The 25296-nt window shown below is 43.9% G+C and overlaps 2 protein-coding genes across 10 annotated transcripts in view; one reads left to right on the top strand and one right to left on the bottom strand.

Moving 5' to 3' along the window:
• PIK3CD (phosphatidylinositol-4,5-bisphosphate 3-kinase catalytic subunit delta) overlaps positions 1 to 11694 on the top strand; it is a 37648-nt gene extending 25954 nt beyond the window's left edge. For all 5 annotated transcript variants that reach the window (XM_085079935.1, XM_085079937.1, XM_085079938.1 and 2 more), the window contains 15 exons: positions 1494 to 1590; positions 1894 to 2024; positions 2921 to 2980; positions 3187 to 3354; positions 3847 to 3968; positions 4131 to 4274; positions 4852 to 4951; positions 5755 to 5933; positions 6109 to 6218; positions 6768 to 6846; positions 7090 to 7257; positions 7732 to 7855; positions 8038 to 8183; positions 8396 to 8528; positions 9066 to 11694. In XM_085079935.1, coding sequence (XP_084936061.1) covers positions 1494 to 1590; positions 1894 to 2024; positions 2921 to 2980; positions 3187 to 3354; positions 3847 to 3968; positions 4131 to 4274; positions 4852 to 4951; positions 5755 to 5933; positions 6109 to 6218; positions 6768 to 6846; positions 7090 to 7257; positions 7732 to 7855; positions 8038 to 8183; positions 8396 to 8528; positions 9066 to 9203 — 1899 coding nt within the window. In that variant the 3' untranslated portion in view covers positions 9204 to 11694. The remainder of the gene's footprint in view (positions 1 to 1493; positions 1591 to 1893; positions 2025 to 2920; positions 2981 to 3186; positions 3355 to 3846; positions 3969 to 4130; positions 4275 to 4851; positions 4952 to 5754; positions 5934 to 6108; positions 6219 to 6767; positions 6847 to 7089; positions 7258 to 7731; positions 7856 to 8037; positions 8184 to 8395; positions 8529 to 9065) is intronic.
• CLSTN1 (calsyntenin 1) overlaps positions 11348 to 25296 on the bottom strand; it is a 29500-nt gene continuing 15551 nt past the window's right edge. For 2 of the 5 annotated variants that reach the window (XM_085079939.1, XM_085079940.1), the window contains 13 exons: positions 25075 to 25260; positions 23708 to 23956; positions 22720 to 22841; positions 21797 to 21959; positions 20630 to 20680; positions 18777 to 18934; positions 17996 to 18144; positions 17290 to 17516; positions 16812 to 16982; positions 16032 to 16177; positions 15261 to 15396; positions 14408 to 14592; positions 11348 to 13764 (listed from right to left, as the gene is read on the bottom strand). In XM_085079939.1, the coding sequence (XP_084936065.1) occupies positions 13570 to 13764; positions 14408 to 14592; positions 15261 to 15396; positions 16032 to 16177; positions 16812 to 16982; positions 17290 to 17516; positions 17996 to 18144; positions 18777 to 18934; positions 20630 to 20680; positions 21797 to 21959; positions 22720 to 22841; positions 23708 to 23956; positions 25075 to 25260 (2138 nt within the window). In that variant the 3' untranslated portion in view covers positions 11348 to 13569. Of the gene's footprint in view, positions 13765 to 14367; positions 14593 to 15260; positions 15397 to 16031; positions 16178 to 16811; positions 16983 to 17289; positions 17517 to 17995; positions 18145 to 18776; positions 18935 to 20629; positions 20681 to 21796; positions 21960 to 22719; positions 22842 to 23707; positions 23957 to 25074; positions 25261 to 25296 lie in introns of all 5 variants that reach the window. The other 3 variants (XM_085079941.1, XM_085079942.1, XM_085079943.1) reach the window with 2 other exon arrangements.

Below are 25296 nucleotides of genomic sequence, written 5' to 3'. Positions count from 1 at the left end.
CATGGTGAGCTACAGCTCTGAGTGAAGTGCCCAGAAATAATTTTAAGTGATTGGTAAGGGCAGGTTACAGTCAGAGTGCACCCTAAATTTTTGTTTATTTTGATTGTTAATTTTTTTTCCTTACTCAGAGGTTAACTCCACACACATTGTTTATGTTCAGACTGTTCAGAGCAGATAGGTGGGACTAAATAATTTACTACCACAAAACCAGGCATGTTTGCAGGCTGACTGGATGAGTCAGAGGGTTAATGTCACCCAGAGGGTTGGCTTTCAGTGTTTCTCTAAATCATGCAGGAGATGTCTGTCTTTAGAATGCTGGATCCTTATTTTGCTGGACCTTATCCACCAGAAATCTTGTCTCGTGTTTTGGCAGGCTCTGAGCTGTGATTAGATGTCATTTACTCTGTTAAAAAGGTTATTGCTGGCGGTGGTGTTTTGTTTGGCTTTTCCCTGTGATCTAAAAGCTGATGTCTCAAATGGGATTTTACTGAAGATACTTAGAGTAATCAAATCAACTCCAAGGTTTGTGAGAGGCCACTTGGAAGTGACTCATTTTGTCACATTAGAGGGAAATGGAGGCTCTGTTACTTCCACCAAGTGCTTGGGTGTCCTTTGGGGTAAAGCTGCTGCATTGTCTAGAAAGCCCCAATGGAACCAGGTATCTCTCTGTGGTTCCCTCCAAACGTGACATTGTTTGTGGGTGCATTGATGCTGAATTTTTGCCTCGTAACCCCTTTTCCAGTCGGTTTCTGTGCTTCAGCCTTGGTGTGATTTGAGCTCTGAGTGCTGTATGAGGTAAAGTGTTCCATTTGGGGAACCTGACTGCAGGAAAGCTTAGGTCACTCATGGAATGTATGTGTGCTCTGGGGCTGGGAGCTGGGGGAGGGCAGGGGACATGTTTTTGTCTTGGCCATATCCCAGTCACTTCTCTTGCTGGAGTCTCCCTCCTCCAAAAAGAGACTGGGTTGGATTTGTGGGGTTTATTTTGGGGGTGTGGTGAAGCATAAAGTTGGATTTCTATAGATAGTGTTTATTATTTTATAAAGGAGCCAAGCCTTTTTTTCCTAATATGAGCTATTTTTGGCATCCTTTGTCTCATTTTCCAAAATCATGACTATTCTCTGGTCCCTGTTTCAAAATTAATGTTCTTTTCCCTCCCCCCAAACTGTGAAATATATGAAGTACATCAGAGGTCCCTCAAATAATGAGTGTAGAGTTGTAATGCCTCATTGGAAACTCAGAGATTCTTCAGCTATGCTAAATTCAGGTGGTGAAGTTTTAGACATATTTGGGGGGAGTGTTGTTGCCATTCAGCACTACACAAAAGACTCCCGGTTTTGGCAAATGCCTGATGCCATCTTCTGCTCTTAACTTTAGAGAACTCAGAAGGTGAGCAGGCAGGATGTCCCTTTGCATGGGATCTCTCACTGTCTGTCAGTCCTTCTCCTGCCCTGGGCACGTCCAGCCCCCCACGAGCTCTGTGTTCCCCACAGGACTGTCCCATCGCCTGGGTCAATGTGATGCTCTTCGACTACAAGGACCAGCTGAAGACGGGGGAGTGCTGCCTGCACATGTGGTCCTCCTTCCCAGGTACGGCAGGAGAGGGAGCTGCTGTCGCTTGGCACCCTTGGTGTGCACAGGGAGCAGAGTGGTCACTGCTCTGTGCTGTGCTGGCAGCTGCAGCCCTGCCAAGACAAGGCTTTGCTGTGCTTGGCTTTGCACCTCAGAGCTGGCTGTGCTCACCTGGAGGTGTTTCATGTCCCTCACTGGGAAGAGCTCAGGAAGGTGAAGTCCTTGTGGCCAGGCAGTGCCCAGGGACACTCTCTGCTCTGCCTGCTGCACAGAAGTTTCACAAGATTTGGGTTCACAGGTTTTATATACTTTGTTTTTCAGATGAGAAAGGGGAACTTCTGAACCCCATGGGCACAGTGCAATGCAACCCCAACACTGAGAGTGCAGCAGCCTTGGTCATCTGCTTCCCCAGCGTGGCAGCACATCCTGTGTATTACCCATCCTTCGAGCAGGTGGGGCATATGGACACTTGGGAGGCACAGGAATTCCCTCACTGTGCTGCTGTGGGAGCTTCCAGTGGGGAAGCTCTGGGGCAGCCATCGACAGGGACTGGGTACAAGCAGACTTGATCAATAGATATTGTTAATTGAAAATTTCACTTTTTCCTCTTAACTAATGGACCTTTAAGTGAATACTTTTCCAAGCTATGAGTTACTGAGGTAAAGCTGCTCTCATAGATGAGCATTTGTTTAAAAAATGTGTTTAACTGAGCTGCCTTCAAACTGTATTTGGCTCTGTAGGAAGGAAGAGGAATAAAGGGGAAATGAGTGAAAGTAGGCAGCTCCCTCCCTTTCAGCAGAGTGATAACATGCCATGTGGGGTGGGGATTTTCCATCTGTCACTGCAACTGGCCAGACAAGTAGAAGAAGAAATGTGCCTGTTACAGGGGAGAAAGGAGATCTACTCTGCCAGAGACAAGTCTGTGCTCCCCACAAGGCAGGGTCTGCTCAGAGGCTGGAACAGGCTGTGCCAGGGAGAAAGGGGGCCTGGGCAGCACTGGCTGCTTGGCAAACACACCCCAGTTCTGAGAATGTGGAATGGGTCATGTTAGGCTGGAGCTCAGTGACCCTGAGCTCTCTGGGTGTGCAGATGTGCCTTCTTGGGGAAGGGACTCATCCCTTTGTTGTTGTTCTGCCAGGGAAGGAGCACTCTGGGCAGGGAGGTCACCCTCTGAGCATGGGGGTCCTGCTGAGCCCATTCCCTGCCCCTGGAACAGGAGAGGTGTGATTCCCTTGTCCAGAGGTGTCAGTGACTGATCTCTAGTGCAGCATAAATGCCTGAAGTGATGGTGAGCTACAGTTACAGAGCAACTGAGGAACCTTTCTCAGACTCTTTATTTGTGTCCCAGCTGCTGGAGTTGGGGAGGAATGGAGAACAACCCCGAGCTGCACCAGAAGATTCTGAGGAGGTCAGTGTTCTGGGATCAGTTTTTCAGCTACCTGCAAGCCTGGTTTCATGGACCAAGTTGTTTCCACCTTACCCTGACCCCCTTCCCCCCATCAGCATTTTTCACCAAACTGGGTCGTTTCCCAGTCGTGCAGGGTCTTTCTGAGCTGAGCAAGTCCTCTGGGTTGAGGCTGAGCCCTGTGTCTGCTCTCTCCTTGCTGTGAGCAGAAGCAGCAGCTGAAGGAGATCCTGGAGCGGAGGAGCCACACGGAGCTGTATGAGCATGAGAAGGACCTGGTGTGGAAGATGAGGTATGACATCCGTGACCAATACCCACAGGCTCTGGCCAAGCTGCTCATCATCACCAAATGGAACAAGCATGAGGATGTTGCCCAGGTGAGGATATTAGGGCTGGCAGCCAGAGCTCCCTTTTAGATCCATCTTTCAGTGTCAGGAATGTTCCTGTGTTGTGTTTGGGAGCCCAACTGAGCAGGGCATGTTTCACGGTTTTCTCAGGGAAATTCCCAACTGGTACCAGCTGAGGTTTGGTTCTTCTGGGCTCTCTTTGGCCCTCTGGGCTGCCCCAGATTCATTACTGACCAGCAAGGTCTTGTTTATCCCTTCAAGAAACTGGAGGCAAGAAAAAAATCTGTTTAATTGATGGAAAAAAAACCCCTGGATTGAATATTAAATGAAAGTGAGAGATCAACACAAACCACCTCAAGGGGTCAGTTTTTGACCTGCTATCTGCAAACTTACTGTGCAGCATCTATAAATAGTGATCCTCCCCATAAGGAGCTGCTCTTTCATCAGTAGAACTTGAGATTTATATCCATTGTCATAAAAACTTTGTTCCTTTTCTGGCTATTTTCTTTTTGGTCATTGCAGATGATTTCCCTGCTTCAGACCTGGCCAGAGTTGCCTGTCCTGAATGCCTTGGAGCTGCTGGATTTCAGCTTTCCTGACCGTTATGTTGGTTCCTTTGCTATCAACTCTCTGAAGAAGCTCACGTAAGTGTTGTCCCCACGGGAGAGGCAGAGCCCTTTCTATTTCTGCTCAGGGCTGCTGAGGGGGGCTGTGAACAAGAGTGACAGCCTTGTCTTTACAGCTTTTACAAGTACACTTGTGGCAACGAAGATAAGGTTTGTCTTTTATGTTTCCTTTCCATCCAGAGATGATGATGTGTTCCAATACCTGCTGCAGCTTGTCCAGGTGCTCAAGTATGAATCCTACTTAGACTGTGAATTAACCAAGTTCCTGCTGGAAAGGGCATTATCCAACCGCAAGATTGGCCACTTCCTCTTCTGGCATCTGAGGTGAAGAGCAAATGTTTTAGGCTTTTTTCTCAGTAATCAAATGAAACTAGCATTTACTGGTTCCTTCGTTGTTCTGTGAAGTGCTGCTTTTTACTTTGGGTGACTGAGTAAGAATTATTGCAGGAGGAGACATTATAGTTTTTTTGTCCATTTATTTTTGTCTTTTGTGTTTGTAGTGGTGGTGTTTGGCTTAGGTTCTGTTTTCAGAATTTATATGTATTTGTGAATATACACTCACATGCCTGTGAGCTGGAATTTGCTTTGGGCTTCCATGGCCACCTGCCAGCTCTGAGCCATAAGCTCTGAACTGTTTTTTTTCTCCCCAAGTGATGTCCTCAAAGGATGGGCTAGTGATAGAGTCACCCAGAAAAATGTCACATCACCTCAAGCAATGGTTTTCCTCCATCACCTTCTGGGGTTGGGGCATTTTTTTTCCTTCCCCATTACACAGAATCTAAGCAGAAGCCAAATATTCTGTCTTCCCCCCACCCGGTGCTGGTGTGAATGGAGAATGAGTCACTCTCTGCAGTGAGTCAGCACTGCTTTAACCTCCCTCCCTCCCTGCCTCCCTGCCCAGGTCAGAAATGCACGTTCCTGCCGTTTCCCTGAGGTTTGGGCTGATCCTGGAAGCATACTGCCGGGGCAGCACCCACCACATGAAAGTGCTGATGAAACAGGTACAAATTGCTTTTGAAGGTATCAGGTTGCCTTCCCTCTTGCTTGGGGCTGTCAGCTTTTCCAAATTTATGTTGTCAGTAATGCAAGAAATGCCTTGCAAGGGCTGTGTTGGTTTTGTTGTATCCTGGACAGCCCAGCATGTGTGATTCTGCTCACCCCTTGCTCCCCCAGGCAGCACTGCATGTCTAGAATGGTTTGAAGTGTTCAAACACTGCTGTTAGATCAGGTGGGTGAGTTAGTGTTCAGTGGGAGTTGATCACAGTTGGCTGATTCAGAGCAGTGGACTCTCAGTTGCTGTTTGCAGGTGATCCTGGCACTTTGCCACTCTCAACCTCTCAAGGGTCACTGTACCAAATTCAGAAGTGAGGGACTCAGCTCCAGACAGAGTTGCATCCAAGATGTGCCCACAAGCTAGTGCTGCTGCTTTTCAAGACTGAGCAGCAATTTTGCATTAGAACTCCCCAAAAGCACTGAAGGGCAGGCTGGGCTCTAGGTCTCATCCTAACTTCTCTAGCCAGTGCCCCTCACTTCTTCCTTTGGTGCATAATATGATTTATTCCTGGTGCAGTCATTACTTTGCAATGCATTTGTGCCCAGCAGAGTATCCACAATTAATTATGGATCTTCCTCAAGCAGATATTCCTAAATTTGTTCTGTTGCAGTGGGTGAAATTGCTACAAGTTGAAGAGAATTAAGAGATGCAACCAAGGTTTACATTTCACAGGAGATTTTACTGGTTTTTTTATACTTTCTCCAGGAACTTCCTATTTGTTAGCCCTGTTTCATCCCTCCCTTTTTTCAGGGAGAAGCACTCAACAAGATGAAAGCTCTGAACGACTTTGTGAAAGTGAGTTCTCAGAAGGCCACCAAGCCCCAAACCAAGGAGATGATGCACATGTGCATGAAGCAGGAAACCTACCGGGAAGCTCTTTCCCACCTCCAGTCCCCCCTGAACCCCAACATTATCCTTGCTGAAGTTTGGTAAGGGAGAGATCTGCACCTCCTAATTTGTGCCACAGGCTTTGGGGTATCTCAAGGCGCTTTCCTTGTTGGTGTCCCAAGTCCATCACTGGCTGTAGTTCCTGTAGAACTGGCAGCTTGCATGGATAATATTTTAATAGATGGAAACTGATGGTAATATTTTTATTTCCTCTAGTGTGGATCAGTGCACCTTCATGGACTCCAAAATGAAACCTTTGTGGATTGTGTTTAATAATGAAGAGACAGGTGGAGGTGGAGTGGGTATCATTTTTAAAAATGGAGATGGTAAGTCTTTATTATGCCTGTGAAAATACATCTTTTAGTCTCAAGTATTTGCTGTGGTGAGTGGGCCTAAATCCAGACCATTAAGATGTTGTGTGAATGAGGACCTTTAATGTTTTTGGGTGAGTTTTTTAGCAGTAATGTGGAGATACAATAAACTCCCCTCTTTCATTAAGATTTTAGTGCAGTGGTAACTGGATACCCTTGAACAATAAAAACGAACCTCAGGTGGGGTCTGAAAGAGCTCCAGCAGTCTCAGCTCTGCAGGGGTGGGGTGGCTGCTGCTGCTGTGCCCAGAAAGCGATTTCTGAAGTGCCACACTGACTGCCATCGGGAGAGCCTTGGCAAAGTGAAGTAGCCTAGACCCCTGCTAGTAAAATCCTGTGTCAGTTAAGAGGTCTGGTTGTGGTGGTTTTACAGTTACTGCCCCAGCAAACACTGCTTGTTTCCTGGCTCAACCAGCAAGTGACAAACGTGGCAAAGGCTGCAGGGGCAGAGCAAGGGGACTATGGGAGGTACTTATGACTCTTTTTCCTCTGTAATGCTGCCCAGATCTGCGCCAGGACATGCTGACTCTGCAGATGATCCAGCTGATGGACATCCTGTGGAAGCAGGAGGGTCTGGACCTGAGGTGAGCAGTGTGGACAGTTGTCCTGCACTGAGAAATCAGGGGGGGTGAGGCTGTTTTCTCTGCAATCTCCTTTTGCCCCCAGCAGGTCTGTCTGGTGTTCTTGGAGCAGCTGGACAGGTTCTGTGGGGAATAGAACTGCAGAGGAGAAAGGGAGGAGACAGGGCAGGCAAGGGAGGGTTTAAAAGTCAATACCACCCACTTGTGGGCAGGATTTCAGTGGAAGGGTTTCTTTCATCTCTGCAGGATGACCCCTTATGGCTGCCTCTCCACAGGAGACAAGACGGGGCTGATTGAGGTGGTCATGCACTCGGACACCATCGCCAACATCCAGCTCAACAAGAGCAACATGGTGGCCACGGCTGCCTTCAACAAGGATGCACTGCTCAACTGGCTCAAATCCAAGAACCCAGGGTGAGTGGGCTCACCTTCCCTCCCTGCTTCCTGCCTTGCTCCTTTTCCTGCAGTTACGCACAGCTCCAGGCTGTCCCACACTGGCTGTGGCTGCATCCCTGCCTGGCACACCTGAAGGCCTCCTGTGGATCCATGTGGGTCTTGAGCACAAACAGAGCCCTCTGGGCTACTTTCTTTGACCTCTGATAGCCTAAGGTAGCACTGGTCTTTTGGATCCATGGAGACCTAGAAAAGAGTTAATTTAATTGAGACTAAATCATTTTCATTGAGATTGTGGCCACAACCTTATTCAGACCCCTTCAGTTATTACAGCTCATTTTTGTAAAGCAGGGGTGAGTTCTGCCTCCAGAGAGCACTACAGCAATCCGAATGAGATTCCCTCCCTTCTTCTGCAGCTGAAAACAGCCTTCCCCATGGGGCAGTACTGGAGTCCAAAGTAAAATTATCTTTCAATCTCTTTGTTACCCTTGCTAGAGACACCTTGGACCAAGCCATCGAGGAGTTCACCCTGTCCTGTGCAGGGTACTGCGTGGCCACCTATGTGCTGGGCATTGGGGACAGGCACAGTGACAACATCATGGTCCGGGAGACAGGGCAGGTGAGCTGAGGTTACCTAGCAAGTGAAGATTAACTCTTCCCAAAGGAGGGCCATGGGCAAATTCCTTCTTCTCTCTCCCCAAACGTTATGGTCAGGATCTGCTGAACACAGTGTTGAAGAGTTGTCAACACTGATGAGCTAAAATAGGTAATATTCTGAAAATATTTTTTTCTCATTTCCAGCTGTTCCATATTGACTTTGGTCACTTTTTGGGGAACTTCAAGACTAAATTTGGTATTAACAGAGAACGAGTTCCGTTCATCTTAACCTATGACTTTGTGCATGTTATCCAGCAAGGAAAAACTAACAACAATGAGAAGTTTGAAAGGTAAGTGCTGGGAGTTAAAAGTTGACTTTGGCTTTTAAGCTCTAAATTTTTAGTATTTATTTTAGTATTTATTTCCAATACGCAGCCTATAGGTGCCTGTACATATGAAAGTAAATAATTAACTGGAGACAGCAGGGTTCAGACTACTCTGCTTTACAAAATGGTCTAGTTTGCATCTTCAGTCCTTTGCCTCCTCTTTGCTCCCTGCACAGGTTCAGGGGGTACTGTGAAAGAGCCTACATGATCCTGCGGCGCCATGGCCTCCTCTTCCTGCACCTCTTTGCACTGATGAAGGCTGCTGGGCTCCCAGAGCTCAGCTGCTCCAAAGACATTCAGTACCTGAAGGTAAGAGAGGCAGAGCCCAGCTGTGGGGGTTAAAACTGAACAGCTCATCACGTGGCTGGGGGAGCAGCAGGAGTTCACAGTGGAAGGGCAGATTCTTAGAAGCAGATGAGCTCCAGGAGCAGTGAGTGGATGTCCAATGTCCATGTGCAGGACATCAGAAATGCCAGGTGCTCAGAAATCCCTTCAGGTTCCTCACCACAAAGGCAGCAGGTGCCTTGTAGAACCAGCGTGCAGGGAAGGGGACAAAGCCCTTGGCTATCACTTCCTAGTTTGCCTTGAGTTATAACCACCTAGACCTGGCAGCTGCAGAACACTTTGTGCAAAAGCAGTGCATAACCTGCTCTTTCCCTGCACCAATGTATGCAGAGGGTGTAAGTGTTTATCAGAGAAAAAACCTGCAATTACAGGAACAATTAATAACAATTGATGGCTACTCCATTCCTCCTTTCCATGGAGTCATTTCTTGGTGAATAAAAATCTTACTGGTTGAGCAGTGAATTGTTCAGTTGTGCACTGATGTGTGCCTCTTGCCTTTAGGACTCCCTGGCCCTTGGGAAAACCGATGAAGAGGCACTGAAGCACTTCAGACTGAAGTTTAATGAAGCCCTGCGAGAGAGCTGGAAAACCAAAGTGAACTGGCTGGCACACAACGTATCCAAAGACAACAGGCAGTGAGCAGGAGGCTGCAAGCTGCTCCAGGAGAATGTAAACCCCTGAGCCCAGCACTTGGGACAGCTTGTTAAAGACAAGAATAGTGCAGTGGTGAAGATTCCCCACCTCGTTCTGAGAGATCAGACATTGCTGCATGACTGAAGAACTGCTGGCCTCTCCTCAGCCACAGCACTGTGGCTGCTGTAGATCTCTGGGGGACAAGGGAGAGACGTGAGGCAATAAAATTACTGCGTACAGTGAAAGGTAGGCAGAGGTACTACTCGATCCTTAAGAACTCCTTAAGCTTCAAATACATCTTTCAATGGAAGAGGCAGTTGTAACATCCCTCTATTGTGCTAATGTCTGTATTTCTATTTCCTTGAAAATTCAGCTGTACAGAGACTCCCTATGCCTGTAGCCCATCTTCTAGGTCACCACTAGTACAGCTTAGGGGCATTAAGTTCAGCTGTGGTCACTCTGCCTGCCCTGTGGCAGTGTCCACCCAGGCGGGTCAGCTCAGAGCACACTGATGCTGACTGGGACAAATGGTTTTGCTCTGCCTTGTGACAGGATAAAAACATCCATGCTGTCATATTGCTTTCTGTCTGCTCCAGAGGCTGAAGTGTTCTGAAACTGAGCTATTGCTGTCTAGAACTGATGGCTCAAGAGCAGTTTTGGAGTGGCGACTGGATCAGGTACTTACTTTGCTTTCCAAAGTTAGGCTTTAGGCAAGCCTCAAGTAATTCCTGCATTTCTGCATTCAGTTTGGTTTTAAGCCTGAAAACAGTAAGATTGCATTTTCAAATTAAAGTACTTACTGCTTCTTTTCATAAAAGATGTTAAGCTGTGAGGTCTGTTCTGGTTTGGATCTATTTGTACAAACGCTGTTGCCTCTCAAACAGCTGTTGATAGAAGAGCAGTTCTGGCATAGAAGACACCTAATTTTAATTTAATCTAAACCTGGGAGAGCCCCTTTTCCTTCACCTTTCAGGTAATACTGTGACTGAAGCACTCAGGCTCTAACAGCTGCTTTGGTACTTGAGGGAAATACTCCAGGATTGAGAGCTCTGTGCAGGCTGATCAGTGAGTAAACAGTCCTGTGCCTCTGCTCCATTTTAGAGAGTAAATATTGCTAGTTCCTTGCTTATTAAAACAATTTACAGAGCAAAAAGTATGCCAAAAAAAAAAAAAAAAATCTTTGGCCCTTGTGCAAGGTGAGATGCACTGAAACCACAGCCCTGATCAGGTTTGTATGTTCTTGTGGAAGGGAAGACACTACAATTCCAGAGCTGGAAAAGCAATTCTCTTGCAGTGCCAAAGGCTGGCATTCAGCATCCTGCAGCAGTGGTGCCTCCCAGGTTTCTGGGTCACACACTGACAGCAGAAATGTCAGGCCCTCCCAGATTTTAGAGCAGTGGCTCCTGTCCTGTCCTTCACTTTGAGAAGTGCAGTAACACAAAGGTGTATCAACTGCAAGAACTGAGCACAGTTTTACAGAGGTTACTGAGTCTGAGTCTGGAAACTTGACTTACCTACAAGAAGTAGAAATTCAGTGAGTACTCATGTGGACCTTCTTCCTTGTACACCCTGGAAGAACATCTTGCATAAATCTCTGATGGCTCCCTTGGGTCAGCAAAGAGCTTTTGACTCCAAATTCACAAAGCAGGAGCTCACCTGATGGTTTTCAGCAAGGTGAATTGTACTAAAGATTGAAACTTAAATAATTTTCAAAACTACTCCATTTCATTACAAGTGGCTTTTCATTTTTATAAATATGCTCAGAATGATAGACCTATTTATTTAGAGACATTTCTGTCATTATTTTTTTTTAACTCTGTACAAACTGATTGTGCTTATTCTGTTGCCTTTGAAAAAAGAAGTATTTTTTTAAGCCAAACTGTGGTCCTGCAAGAAGAGAATGTTTACATGTTTAGCTTTTCAGTTGCTTTAGGTACATGTTTTGTAAGTAAAAATAAAAATACTGACAGATTGTACACAAATGCTGCAAAGTCTTTCTGTGCTTGAAAACAATGACCACAAAACTCTCCTAGTCCCCCAGCAGAGGCAAATTAACACAGTTTTTATAACTGGATTCTACTTTGTTCCACTCAGTTAAAAAAAAAAAAAGAAAAAAAAAAACCAACAAAAAATAGAAAAAGCAAACAACCTTTAGAACCAGAAATTTATTGTAGCTTATAGACTTTCCAAACTGACCTGTTACCAATATACACATCTGAAAAGTTATACCCACAGTGGCTACAAACTGCATCAGGACATTACAACCCCTCAGTATTACCATTAAGTCATGATCAGTTTTGGTCTAAAATACAGCAGCTACAGCAACAGTATATGGAAGGATAAGTCTTCTACACATTAACACAGGACAACTGTCAGACATAAGTTAAAAGTTTCCCAGTTTACTTAAAACTAGCAGTTAATTACCACGTAAGTAGTCAAAACCATTTCCCATTTTAGAAATCTAAAATTTTACATTAAAAAAAAGGAAAAAAAACAACCCCAAAAAACCAGTAAGCTCTGGTGTGTGGTGTGGGTTCTTTCCCTGCTGCCAGGTCCCTCTCTATGGTAAAGGCACTCCACAGTCCAGGTTCCCCAGTGCAAACCTTGCCATAGATCCCATCAGGTGAGACCTGGGCTGCTCTGGAAATCCAGGTGTACAAACATGTGGATCATCCCTGATCTCTTCTCTCTCTCAGTTGCTCAGGACCCTCTGTGCCCCATCTCTGGCCCGTCCCAGTTCTCCTGCCCTGCCCTGGCTGTGTGACATGCTGGGCTCTTCCCTCACACCCACGAGCAAACGCTTGGCTTACCGTGCTCAGGAGGGAATGTAGTCCCAGGCTCCTGTTACAGGCAAAACAAGTTACTCTTTAATCCTCCTCCATAGGAATCAAGCAGGAATTCATTATTCACAACTCTGCATTAGACCAAATGAAGTTAAACAACCCTGCCTGACAGAAAAACTACCCCCCACCCCCCATTCGTACCTTCCAGCTACTGCCCTCTGCAACGCCAAATTGGAACTGGGATCAGAAACAACCCAAATCACATGAATTAACATGATTCCCAAGGTTTTCTGGTTGGATAATTTATGCTACAGTTTTTCACCAGCAGGAAAACACAATTACTAAGTGTAAACAAAGGCTTAAAACACCGACAATCTGAATTACTGTACAAGGGGCTGCAAGGGAGGAGCAGGAGTGTTCCAGGGGTATTAGCCACACCCCAAACCCTCCTACTGCCAAATGAGAAAAAATGAACAACCAAAAACCCCCAAATCCCTATCCATGTAGCCTGGTAGCTCAGGTTTTCCAGCTCCAACCCATCCCCTACACCCAAGCTGTCAGCAGTGTGAACAGCCCTCACTGCACTCCAGGCACCTTCCTGGAACTACCTGGGGCTGTGGCAACACCCCACAGCCACCTCACACACATCTGCCCACCATCCATGTAGTGTTACTTCCCCAATAACTTAAAAGCCTTTATGCCACGACTTAATTGGAGGAAAAAAAATTTAAAAACAAACTGTAGTGCACAGGGAAGCTGAACTTCTACAGAGGTTGCTAAAGCCTTCACTTCTCCCAAGCTTGTCTGTTCCCTCTGCAAAATAAAGGAGATGAAAGAAAAGGAAGGAATTCAAGGAAAGCAGGGAATTCATGAGCGCACATTGCAGTCAAGGCCAAGACAGAGTTACTGAACATCTACACTAAGAACTGTGCCCGTGCTCCTGCTGCAGTAGGATAAGACTTGGAATAGTTCATGCTGCATGATTTTTCACTTTAGCATGTTTTAAACCCCAATCCCTGTTTTCACTACCACAAATGACATAATTACATAATTCCAATATATTTACAAAATATTAAAAAGTCTTGTTAATCTTCTACATATTAACCTCATTCTGCCACTTTACACATGCACTAATTCGGGGAAAAAAACTTAAGAGAAATCAACAGGCTGAAATGAGCAGCTTTACCCTTTGCCAACAAGCAATCTTTGCATCTTTTAGAAAGAGAAAAAGGAACAGAGCCAAGTTTGTTTCACTGAGCAAAAAAAGACAGTTCAGAAACTCATGTGCAATGGCTACAGAGCTGTAGAGTCACTTAGCTGAGATGACATGAAGAAAAAAGTGCAAGGTGGTTCCTCACAGAGCGTAAAAAAAATCCAGTCACTGAGGCATGGCTGAAGGAAGAGGTGCTAACTACAACCCTACACATCAGGAACTAGCTGACAGAACACAAACACTGCTTGTGTGGGGGTTCAATCTACTGGCCAAAATGAATTTTTTTGTTTTAAACACCATGAATCCTTTGTACCAATGGAGTGTTACAGTGGAGTCTTCTAGAGCGAGAACATAAAGACAAAGGGAGCAGCTAGAATCAATAACTGAGGGTAGAGTCATCCCATTCCAGCTGCTGCTGTCTGTTAACATTCTGTTGGTCCTCCTCCTGCTCTCCCTCTTCCTCCTCACTGCTTTCAGACTCTGCACTAGTGATGTCATCTTCTTCTCCATCTTCACTTTCTTCTTCCTCCTCCTCCTCCTCCTCTTCACTGCTGTGTTGATCCTCATAAGTCTGTTCAGACAAAAATCAGCTGTCATTACCATACTGGCCAAAATTCTTTTTGTTCTTTAGTCAAGGCACTATATTAAGGAAGAGCTATTGCAGATTCCTTGCTGGATTTAGAAGTTCAGCAGGAATTAGGCAGAAACCAGAAAATTAGCATTCTCTAAAACAATTCTGTGACACTGGTGTCAATCCTGGCACTGCACAAACCAACCCTGAAGGGTGATCCAGTACCACAAATTCTACTGGAAAAGGATCTTGCAATAGGACACACTAAGAGCATGAAGGTCACATATCCCTTCTTGTTCACAATTTTCTAAAAATTCAAATGTCAGCCACAGGAGAAGGAAACATCATAAACACAGATGTTCTGACAATAAATTCCTGCACGTTTAGACAAAAGCAGGCTGTTTAAGGCATGGTGTACAAGATGAACACCAGTGCTGGACACTGGCCTGTAAAATCTCATTCTGCATCATGAAACTAAGCCGTGCAAGATCCAAAACATAACTGCTCTTGGCATCTGGCATACTCCTTCAACATTCCCAGTTAATGTCTGTGCCCTGCGCTCAGGGCTGGTTCTGCTCTACTCCTCTGCCCATGGACAATCACCCATTCCAGCTGGAAAAGGTCCCCAGCTGCCCAGGGTTACCTCCATGGGGTTCACAGTGATGGTCAAAGCAGAGTCATCCCAGTCCATCTCGTTCTCCTTGCCAGTGTCCTGGTCACGCATGGTTCTCTGGTGTGCAGCGCGGATTCGGAACACTCCCAGGATGATCATGAACACCAGGAAGCTAACACAGACCACAATCACCACAGTGGCTGTGCTGGGAACAACTGCAACCAGGAAACACAACAGGCTCCTTATACAACAATGCCAACTCTTACACAGCGCTAACAACTACTCCCCATCACCTGCCTGGGGAAATGGCATAATGCAAGTATGACATGTATATTATTATATTATATACATTACACAAAGGCAATTTGGATACAGCCAGTTGGAAAGTAAGAACTAGACCTCAGCTCCTTAAATGTAATTTTATCATTCCAAAGGACTGAAAATACATGGAAAGCACATTCCACCACAGACTGCTCTTTGAATTGCCTATTCTTCCTCCTCTCACATAATACACCCTTGCAAAATAATTTAATTAAAACAGAAAGGGCAGGTATTCCCTTGACTCATCAAGGGAATAAAATTGCAATTCTTTCCTCCTGCCATTCAGAAGAAATTCTGTCCCAGTTCCTAAAAGCCCTTAATAGAGGTCTTAAAATCTCCTCCCATTTTCCAACAGACACACACCAACAGAAAGCTCTTCTGCTGGCAGGAAAAGGAATTTCACAGGGCTCTAAAAACTCACTCCTCCCTGCCTGGGCAACAGCAGAACAGCACTGAGCAGCTGCCTGGTTTATTAGTCCAACACAATGGTTTAAACTCTGGGAAAAAAAACCTCTGCAACACCACAAAAAAAAGCTCAACTTCAGTGGTTAAGAATCCTGACCTGAAAAGGGATGAGGGTTTGCCAAGTTGTGGCCAGAGAGATCAACAAAGGAATGATGCACTGGGTGAATGAACTGTGGCTGTGCAGCAATGTGATTGGCATGTTCCAGTGGGCTGGCTGTGTGGATAACGTTCACCTAGGAACAAACACAAAGTGTTAAACTCCAGAAATCCAGCAGTTTCATTCTGGAGAGAAAAAAAATTAAAATTTTAGTGCCTTTAATGCCATTTTCTGCTGTACTTTCACGTGTTTGATATAAGCATACTACATAATAATTAACCTGTACCCTGCTGCACAGGAAGTGCAATTTTAGCCTCTCTGTGCTTTAACATAAGCCCTTAATATCAGGAATTTAAGCATCACACAAGCAGAACAGTGAATGGCCCAGCAAGTCCAAGTATGCCATCCCAGAAGTGACACACAAAGGCCACTCACCTCTCTGGCAGCTCTCACTCCATTTGCTTAATTATTACTCTGTGTTTTCAATGCAACCTTTTCAACTTCACACCTCCATTAGCCATACTATCTCTTCTACAAAACAACCCTTTTATCTCTGTTTAGAGAGCTTTATTTCAAGCTAAAATACAGGACTAAAACCACATTTATATATAAAATATTGCCTGAAATGCTCACTATTTCCCAGTACTTATTTACAGGACAAAATCTAAATCAATAATTGATCAAATATCTATCAGTTGAAGCAACAACTTCTATCCTTCTAAGCCATCCATGCTGCAAAGCCCCTCAGAGTGCTCAGAGCAGCTCACACACCTCCACTTTGAACTCATTGCTGACGTAGCGCCCATTGAGCTCAGAGCAGACCAGTTTGAATTTTCTGTCGAAGAGAGACACAGTGTGCCAATTCCTGTAGCGGATCAGGTGCAGAACTTCCTCGTAGTTAGCCATGGTGTCAACCCCTGGGAGAGAAACACACAGGGACAACAGTTGCTTTGCAAAGACTGCTCCAACTTCATACACTGGACAAATATTACTCCATTTCTTCACCTAAGTTTTCTCGGCTGACAGATGTTTCAAGGAGTACAAAAAACAGTAACAGCACTGACACACACATGTGGCTCCACTGAAATCCTGTGGATTGGTTTTGTGATAAAATCCTAAACCCAGTTAGTCTTTGAAGGGATTCCAGAAGCCTTTCTATGGACAAAGTATGGAATACTCTAACATATTCTGCACACAAAACAGAAAGGAGTGATGCATGAACCTAGGCAGGTATCTGTGCAAGGACCAAGTCTCTTCTAGGGCAAAGTCTAACTGCAGTTCCATAGTCCAGAGTTCACCTGCTATTTGGGACAGAGAGAACTGAAGGGAGGTTCTAGAATGTTTTATTTCTAGAATCACAGCTTTCACAGAACTGCTGTGCTTGCAATTCTAAAGACAGTCCAAACTTGAAATTAAAAAAAAAAAAAAAAAAAAAGAATGAAAAAAAAGGGACTTATTTGGAGTAAGATGTTATAAACCACCTCTCTGGAACTGCTCCCTTTGTCAGTCCCTTCAGTCCCTCCCCACAAGAGCAGCAGCAGGAAACCCCACCTGTGATTATCATGCCCAGGTTGGAACTGCTCATCTCAATGCCCTTCTGCTGCAATCGTGTCATGTCAATCTCCAGGCTCTCTTGTTCCTGATTTAGTTCCTCTCCCAGCACTGTCACCTCACACGTATCCAGGTTGTGCATGATCTCTTCAGATACCAAAGACTCTTGCACTAAAAAGCAGAGAAAAAGCTGAAGACATAAGCAGACACACTAGAACAAATACTAAAATCTGAGCCTGAGGAGAACAGGTATTAATGAAATCGTGATTTAAAAACTAGAATACAAACTACAAACAAGGATAGTAGTCATGAGGATAACGGTCTGGGCTTATTATCATTTCCAGGTAAGTTTTCAATACCCCAGAGCAGAGGATCTACACCTTTTCCCTTACTGGATGCCATATTAAAAGAGAAATCCACACCTCTCTGCAAGAGGAAGATCACTGAGTGAGGTGAGGGTGAGCAACAGTGCATTTACCTGTAGGATCTTCATCCCCATCTCCCTCTGGCTCCACCTCCCTGGTAATGGTGCTGATGATACGAAGCTCAGGGAAGAGAGAAACACCCTCAGAGCTCTCAAACTCTGAGGCAGAGCGGGCAAAGTGGTTGATGCCACTCAGGCTGATTTTTGGCTCCTCTGGTTGCAAGACCATGACATATCCCTCCACAGAGGGAATGGAGACACAGGCCTCTTCATTGAAACACCTGAGACACAGAAGCAGTTTTGCAGTCAAGGTGGTTACCTCAGAGGGAGGCACAATTACACACAGTAATTGCTTCATAAATTTTTGAAAAGCTGTCTCAGACCCAAGAGTCTTAGATAAATTCATCAGCTGCCTTGGAAAGCATGAATTTGCCACCAAGGGAGCAATCTTACAATTAATTTTTACTTACAGTTACCATTTGGCCTCATTTCTACGTTCTGACTTAGAGCCACAGGTAACACCTTTAATGAAGGATGTGGCACTGCAGGCACTCCCAGCACACTCTGGCAGAACATTCCTCCCTATCTCACACAATCCTTACTCCATTCTCAGGCAGAAAGCAGTGCACTGGTGTGGAAAACATCTGCTCTATTCAAATATGTGATGGTCACATAGCCTGAGACTCTCACAGCTGAGATCCACGGACACCAAGCTCCACACCACTACACAGAGCTGCTTTATTTCAGCACCAGGACGTACTTGACAATGCTGGTGATCTTCAGCCTCCGAATGCCAGGAGTTGGGAACTGCCGGGAATTCAGGTAGGAAATGTGCTGCATGGCTTTGTCAACTCTGTCAATGTCATCCCCCTCGATGGTCAGCGTTGACTGACTTGGGTTCATGTGGATCTGAAAAATGGAAGAAAACAGTAAGAAAACACCCAACCAAGTGACGTGATCTGGCAATTCAAACTGGAGTTCAGCACTGGTAAATGCAGGATAATTACATCCATATTCAAAGCAACAGGGTCGTTATTTACTGGCCTTGTAGCACGCAGTCTAAACTCCCTACTTGCTGCCTTATCCCAGTGCAACATACTTGGTGTTTTGCTCTTTCAGAAAAGATCTAGGCACATATCATAGTTCTGGTTCCAGCAATACAGAACAGAGACAGCTAATATAAAGGAGAAATTTAGCTTTGTTCACACAACCTTGCTACTGAAAAAGCCACACAAGTTAGTCTCGTATTATGAAGCTGTTTGTTAAGGATCTCTTTTATTAGACAACCTGTAGAGCTGGTAAAAGAGGCTTACAAATACAGAGTTTCTCTTCAATACTTAAAAGAGAACAGAGTAACTTTCATTCTTAAGGCCTTGTATATACAAGAAAAATTTCCCAGATTTTATGTAATTTTAATGCAAAATGCCACAAGAGATGAGCCTGTTCTATTTTGGACACCTTGTTAACCCTGCCAGTAAAATTTGTAACTCTTATCAGAGAAAGAACATACATGTTTCCCTTTTGTTCATATGCAACTTTACCTTCACACCTTTGCCAACACCATCAGCCATCTGCAAATCCAGCCCCTCTTTGCAGGTGTAGAGGCAATCAATCACCTTCTTGTTCTCCAGTTTACCAGAACGGATCATCAACCCTGCCAGGTTGCCTCGGAAAAACTGAGCCATGCGCAGTTCACCACCTTCAGAAAATGAGGGAGGAAAAATATTTACTTGTTTTGATTCTTTTTGCTTTTTCTTTTGTAAAACAAGTATGCCATCAGATACACACAGTATTATACACATGCAGGTTAGTTTTCATCCATTCCGGGTGTTAACCTTGTGATTATGGTCAGGCATAAAGAATTAAACAGTTCACCATGCACGTGGCCTTCAGACAGCTGTGGCCACCTTGAACTGACTGTTCCATGACAAGTATTTCAAAAGAAGCCCCATACAGCGAGGTGGTGCTCAAAAATCAAACACAGAGCCAATGGGATGAGCCATGAAACCTCAATCTTCCTACTGAGGTGACAGCACAGCATCCTCCTCCAGGTGGGAGGGATGTCCACCTAAACCAGCACTGCAGGCTCTCTACACTCAAAGGGTGGAAAGGAACTTTACAAAGTCATTCAAGTTCATTCCGAGAGGTTTCCAAGAGTTACTTGCCTCTCTCTAAAGGTGCAATCTTCTCTCTGCAGACTCAAGTGAGCAGTTTAAACTCAGGTAACTCATTTTTAGATGTTTGAGTTAAGCCTGATACGAACTTGCAACCTAACAAGCCCTTTATTCCTTAATGTTTTTGGAGATGACAGCACAATGATCACCCAAAGTCCACCACGCTCAATACTGGGGGCCACAAAACACCACCTGGAAATGTGTATTTAAAGGCCATTACTTACTAAGCAACCTGATTTTAGAAAGATGTCTAACCTTGTTTTAAAGATTCTAAGTGATAAAAAAATCCTTGGTAGAACTCAAAAAATATTCAGTGGTGAAATGCCCTGTTACAAATTACACCATTTCCATACAGCCCCTGCTTCTGGAGCTCCTGGATGCTGCTGCCTCCTTGCCAAATTAAAATGTGATGCACAGCTAGAAACCTCTTGCCAATTACATTCAGACTATTCCAGGAATTCTTAAACTTTACAGGAAGGGTACACATCTTGAATTCACTTTTAAAAAGACACACTAATTTTAACTATCTCAAGACACAAAACCTACTGAAACTATCACTAAAATTTGTTATGAGAAAATACTCCTAGTAGCCAATCTGAAATACCTGGCAGCCAAAGCTTTTTTTGCCCATTCTCTGTTATTAGAATTTTATATTAATTTCTTACCAAATGAATATCCCCTGTAAATTACAGGTCTGTCTTTATGAGGAGCCTGACCTAAATATGAAATCAGTCTTGCTCTGAGTGGGGAGCAAAGGTGACTGAGCTCCAGAGGTCCTTCCCAATGCACTGAACAAATTCTATAATATACACATATCTACATGCATAAATACATACATTCATATAGGATGAGGTGAGTTAATGTTTTAAACAAAACTGAATGAAAGAAATTATAGCTGATATTTTATATCAGCAACTTTTTTTACACCACTTCACTGCAATCACAATGGTTGCAGATTTGTACATGGACGTACATTTGGATGTAACCAAAAAAAATACCAAAACAAACAAACAAACAAAAAAAAAAAAAATCCCAAAACCAAGCAGAAGTCAGCTGATGATGCTCTGCAAATAGAAGCACAATGAAGACACAAGCCTAGGAGAGGATTATGTGAAGGTCAATGGCCCAAATGCAATGCCTGCATTTCATGCTGTGTGTGAGATGAAGCAATGTCTTGGCTTAAAAATGAAATAAAACAGTATGGAAAAAACTCCAGCAACCTGCAGAGGTCTCGAGCACAGTTTCATTGTCATTTTCATTTCCTGTATATTCTGTAGAAAAGCAAGACAAAGAATAGGACAACAGGGAAAGGACCAAGTAGTTACAATTTGGCAAACTCTCTAATCACAGAAAATACAAAGCACTTTCGCCAGATTTTGCTTATACAGGACCCAGCTCCTCTAGGGCTGTGAGTTCTTGGGAACTCCAAGAGCTGCAATGCAGGGAAGAAGCATCACTGTGTTGTTAAAAGAACTAACAGCCAAAGCACCACAACCCGAAGAGCCCCAGACAAGCAGAAGTACCACCAGTGAGAACTGCAGAACACCCAGACCAAGAGAGCAAATCTCACACAAACCACCTCTAGTAAGATGAAATGGGTCTGTCAACTGGCTCCATTTGAGGGCAAATTAAGATGAGATCCAGACTAATACAGCAAATCACCAAAAGGTATTGAAAGCTGATCAAAAGAAGCCATTATCAACACAGATTTTTTAATCAATAATAGCATCACATGTATTAAGCAGTCAATTTATCAGATAGAAGAACCAAAAATGAAAACCAGCTTTTAAATTTTTACAAGAAATGTTAAAAGAACTTCTTCAAAAGGAAAAAATCTTTCTCTCCTTGGAGGTGAGCTGCATACATAACTTAGAGCAGCTTGAATAGAGCACACAATAAAGCAGATGTCTATTTTTATAAGCAGAAATGGTGAAACACTCAAGAGACAGTGCTGCTGTGTCACTCTGCAGAGCTGTCTGCTGAACAGGCTCCCATTGATGAGAACACTTTTCCTACAACATGCTTTTCAACCTACTTGAAATTAAGCATTCTGCTTAGTAATGTGAAGTATATCAGGTACTGTTACAACTGTTATTAAAAATAAGCTATCAGTATTCCCATGGTCACCACAAAAATCACGTTGGTGGCATACAGGCTGGTGAGCAGCTTTGTTATTTGCACACACCTGTGGCCAACGAGAAAACAAACACACTCATGGAAAAAATTACTCAGAGGAAATATGTGATACCAGCTTGGAGCAAAAATAATCTGCAAGAGGCAAAACAAGTTATATTTCATGCACTAAGATCTGCTGTGTACTTCTCCATAACCACAAAGATTTCATTTAAAAAAGTTAATTAGAAGTATTAACAACTGTAAATAGTTACCTTGCCAACATGCTCCAACCACCAGCTGTGTTTCTATCTTGGAAGGGTGGAGTGGGTAATCCTCAGTGACTGGGAAAGGATCGTAGGAAACCCCATCCACAAAGAGAGTCACTGCGGGAAACTCCACATTGACCACGTAGTGGTGCCACTCTTTGTCACACACCTGCGTGAAGGGAGTTTGAACAATTCTACTGTCATTCCTCTTCCCATTATAGCTGAATAACTGATCTAGTGCATGTTTTACATAAACACACATGCAGATGTACCAGCAACCTACAAGACAAGCCTGTACAGACACAATCTTTCACACACATGGCACACATCTGAAAAGCAAACTGACTGCCAAACATTAATAAAAAATTTCTTTATTCTGTTGCCAGTACAGGAAGCTGCACATACTTCCGTTCCTTTAATTTTTATATTAAATAACAGCATATTTCAATCTAAAAATACGTATCTACATGCAAGCACATCCTGAAATACTGTTCTAAGATGATGTTACTTGACAAAGGACAGGTATATGCGGAGAGCTACCGTTAAAAAAGAAAGTGACTATTTATCACTCACATCCAGAAGGCTGGAAAAACATCACTTCTATGCTCACAAGTACTTGAATGCTATAAACCACTAGGAATAAATACCTCCTGTTTTCTCATGTACTCCACTTTACAGGGCATTTAGTGAAGATAACTGACATCACAGCTGTAAGACTGACACTGTATTTTCTATTTCATATTCAAGATGAAAAAGTGAAGTTGAATCTGACACTTGCTCACAAGTAAAACAAGCACTGTTGGGTGCTATAAAACAGGTCATGAGGAGTTGGAGTTGCAGAAAGTATTTATTAATAAGTACACTACCAAGGGCATTAGTCTTCAGTTGCTTTCACTCCAGCACTCTACCAACTGCTCTTCCAGACTCACCTGATTGAGTTTCCAGTGAAATTCTGCAGGTTTGTAGGTTTTTCCCTCAGAAGGATCCTGGCGGAAGAGGAAGACCAGGCGGCAGTTGTGCACGTAGAGGGTGTAGTGGTGTCTGTTCATGTCTGCAGGGCAGTTTGAACAAACAGCGTTATTTTCTGCAAACCTTAGAACAAAATCCACCTGTTCTGCAATTTTACACGTAGATCTCAAAGAAACTGACGGGCAGTAATCAATGTAGAAGTAAATCAGGCATAATAAGAGGAATGTGAAACATCTGCAGTAGTAGTGAGGGCAAACACTCTTGAAGAACCCACAGGAAACAGGCTGCACAACAGACAGACACATCTCTACCCAAACCCAACCTGAACCAAGGCACACCACTGAAGAGCCAGAGACAAACACATCAGCAGCAGAAAAAGAGCTCTGTTTGCAAACAGAAGAGCTTTTTTTCTTACAAATGGCAATTATGGAAACAGGGTTATCACGTTTCCTTCTCATTAACAGCAATTTCAAAATTATTGTTTCTCTGTCATAAGCAGAGAGTGAAATTATGCAGAGTGAAAAAAACCTTCATCTCTGGAGAAAGAGAAATTACATCCTCCTGGGGAAAAAAAAAAGATACAGCAGCAAATGCTGTCACTAGACCTGCTATGTGTGTCTTAATGTTTTCAGGCAGCATCAAGAACAAGGCTATCTTTGGAGATGCAAACCCGAGACTACATTGCCAGAATAAGTAATCTACCACAGCAAAAGAAGTGCATAATGTAACCCGAAACAGAATTAGAAAAACAAGTCTGCCCAATCTGAAGCTACACAATCTAAGGCCAAGCCTACACAGAAGCACAATAAATAGTGATTTTTAACGTCAACTTCATTTCAATTCCAAGAAAATCCTAAGGTAGAGAAAACACTGAAGGTTGTCACATGCGCTGCCAGAGCACATAAACTGACCAACCAAAAACAGTCTATAAGTGAAGTATTGACAAACCTGTCTTGTCTGAATTGCACAGAATTGTCTCTTTCTCTTTGGTTCCAGGCCCATGCCTCATCCATACCGAAATCATGAAGGGCTCTTTCAGATTGACTGTGACAACACCATCTGGAATCTTCACAGCCTGTGTGCCATTAAACTCGAAGACTTGGTCGCTGTCATGGCCATTATCTGTTGGGAGCCCCACAGTCCAGTTAGCAGCACTGCTTGGAGGGGGGAGCAGCTCAGCTGTGCCAGAAGCAGCACCTACAACACAAATGCTCAAATTAAAACACAAGTTTAAAAGACCACCACAGGTTTCAAATTCAACTGTTTATCTCAGCACTAATTTCTCAGCACCAACTGTCAGGATTATGCACTACCACCACCCATTAAGCAATTCTCCTTTTAAACAATGTGGCACTAATTACAGACATCTAATACCGTGATGACTTCCACAAATTCGACTTCTGGGTAGACAACTGATCTCATAATAAGCAAAACTATTTCCATCTCCACAGCTGTACAACCTTATTTTGCCTCTATCTCAGGAATCCTTTCATTAATGCCACTCCATCCCTCAGACCTAAGAATGCAATGCCTTTCTCTAGGCACAGTTGTGAGCCCAGAATTCATCCAGCTGAATACAGTGCACAAGCACTTCCTCCCATCTCACTGCCTGCTCCCAGCAGAATCAGAAGAAGGTACTTTTAATGTCACACTGACCTCAATCAAGGAATAGCTCAGGAACTGCCTGGGTCTCTGGAGTTACATGCTATTCTGACTTTCAATTACTTTTAACTGAAGTTCAAGACATAAATCATGACTGATAATTTGTCCTGCAATCTCTGTTCTTCCATATTGGCTACAAAGGATTCACAGACTTTTTAAAAGACCTTTAACTGCAGCATAAGGGGATGCCAAGGGCCTTTATTCCTAGAGTAAGCACAGCACAAATTTATCCGATCCAAGTTAACTGTTTTTTCCAAACCACTCTTTCTTGTTTTCTCTAGTTTTTCACCATGTATTTATCAGATTGCAGCCATCACATCCATCATGCTCAGAAAAACAGAGAGGCTTTAATGGCTATACCCTTCCACAGACATTCTTTCAGCTCTTGAAGAATCTCGTGCAAGGGACGTTATTAGTCTACATAAGCCAGCAGAGAGGCAGAAGAAAAGAGATTCTTTAGCACATTTGAGAGCTATTGTAGAAGTCACCTTTAGGCAATTTCATGCCTTCTGCTGCCTGTTACAAAACGAGTTGAAGGAAACTTCATGCAAATGAAGACCAGATCTACCCACTGATTTCTGGTCTAACACAGAATTCAAAGAAAAACTAATAAGCAAAAGAGACCACTTTTATTTTAACAAAAGCCTTCTTACCACAGAGCCTGTGGATGGATTTCTCAGAGTAGGTGTCTCTATCACAGCCTTTACCAATATGGTTGGTTTCTAGCTCCACTGTTGCTTCAACTGAGGTTACTGGCTCATCACATGTCTCCAAATGCATCCCGGGGAACAGAGCCAAGGAACCAGTGCCAGGTTCATATTCTATTCTTTTGCTCCAACCTGAATATTTATCCAAAGAAACAATATTAAAGATCT

The sequence above is a fragment of the Lichenostomus cassidix genome, chromosome 21 (assembly GCF_008360975.1).
Source record: "Lichenostomus cassidix isolate B80296 chromosome 21, HeHo_3.0, whole genome shotgun sequence".
Lineage (NCBI taxonomy): Eukaryota > Metazoa > Chordata > Aves > Passeriformes > Meliphagidae > Lichenostomus > Lichenostomus cassidix.
The sequence above is the reverse complement of the archived record's forward strand: the minus strand, read 5'-3'. Positions and strand labels throughout refer to the sequence as shown.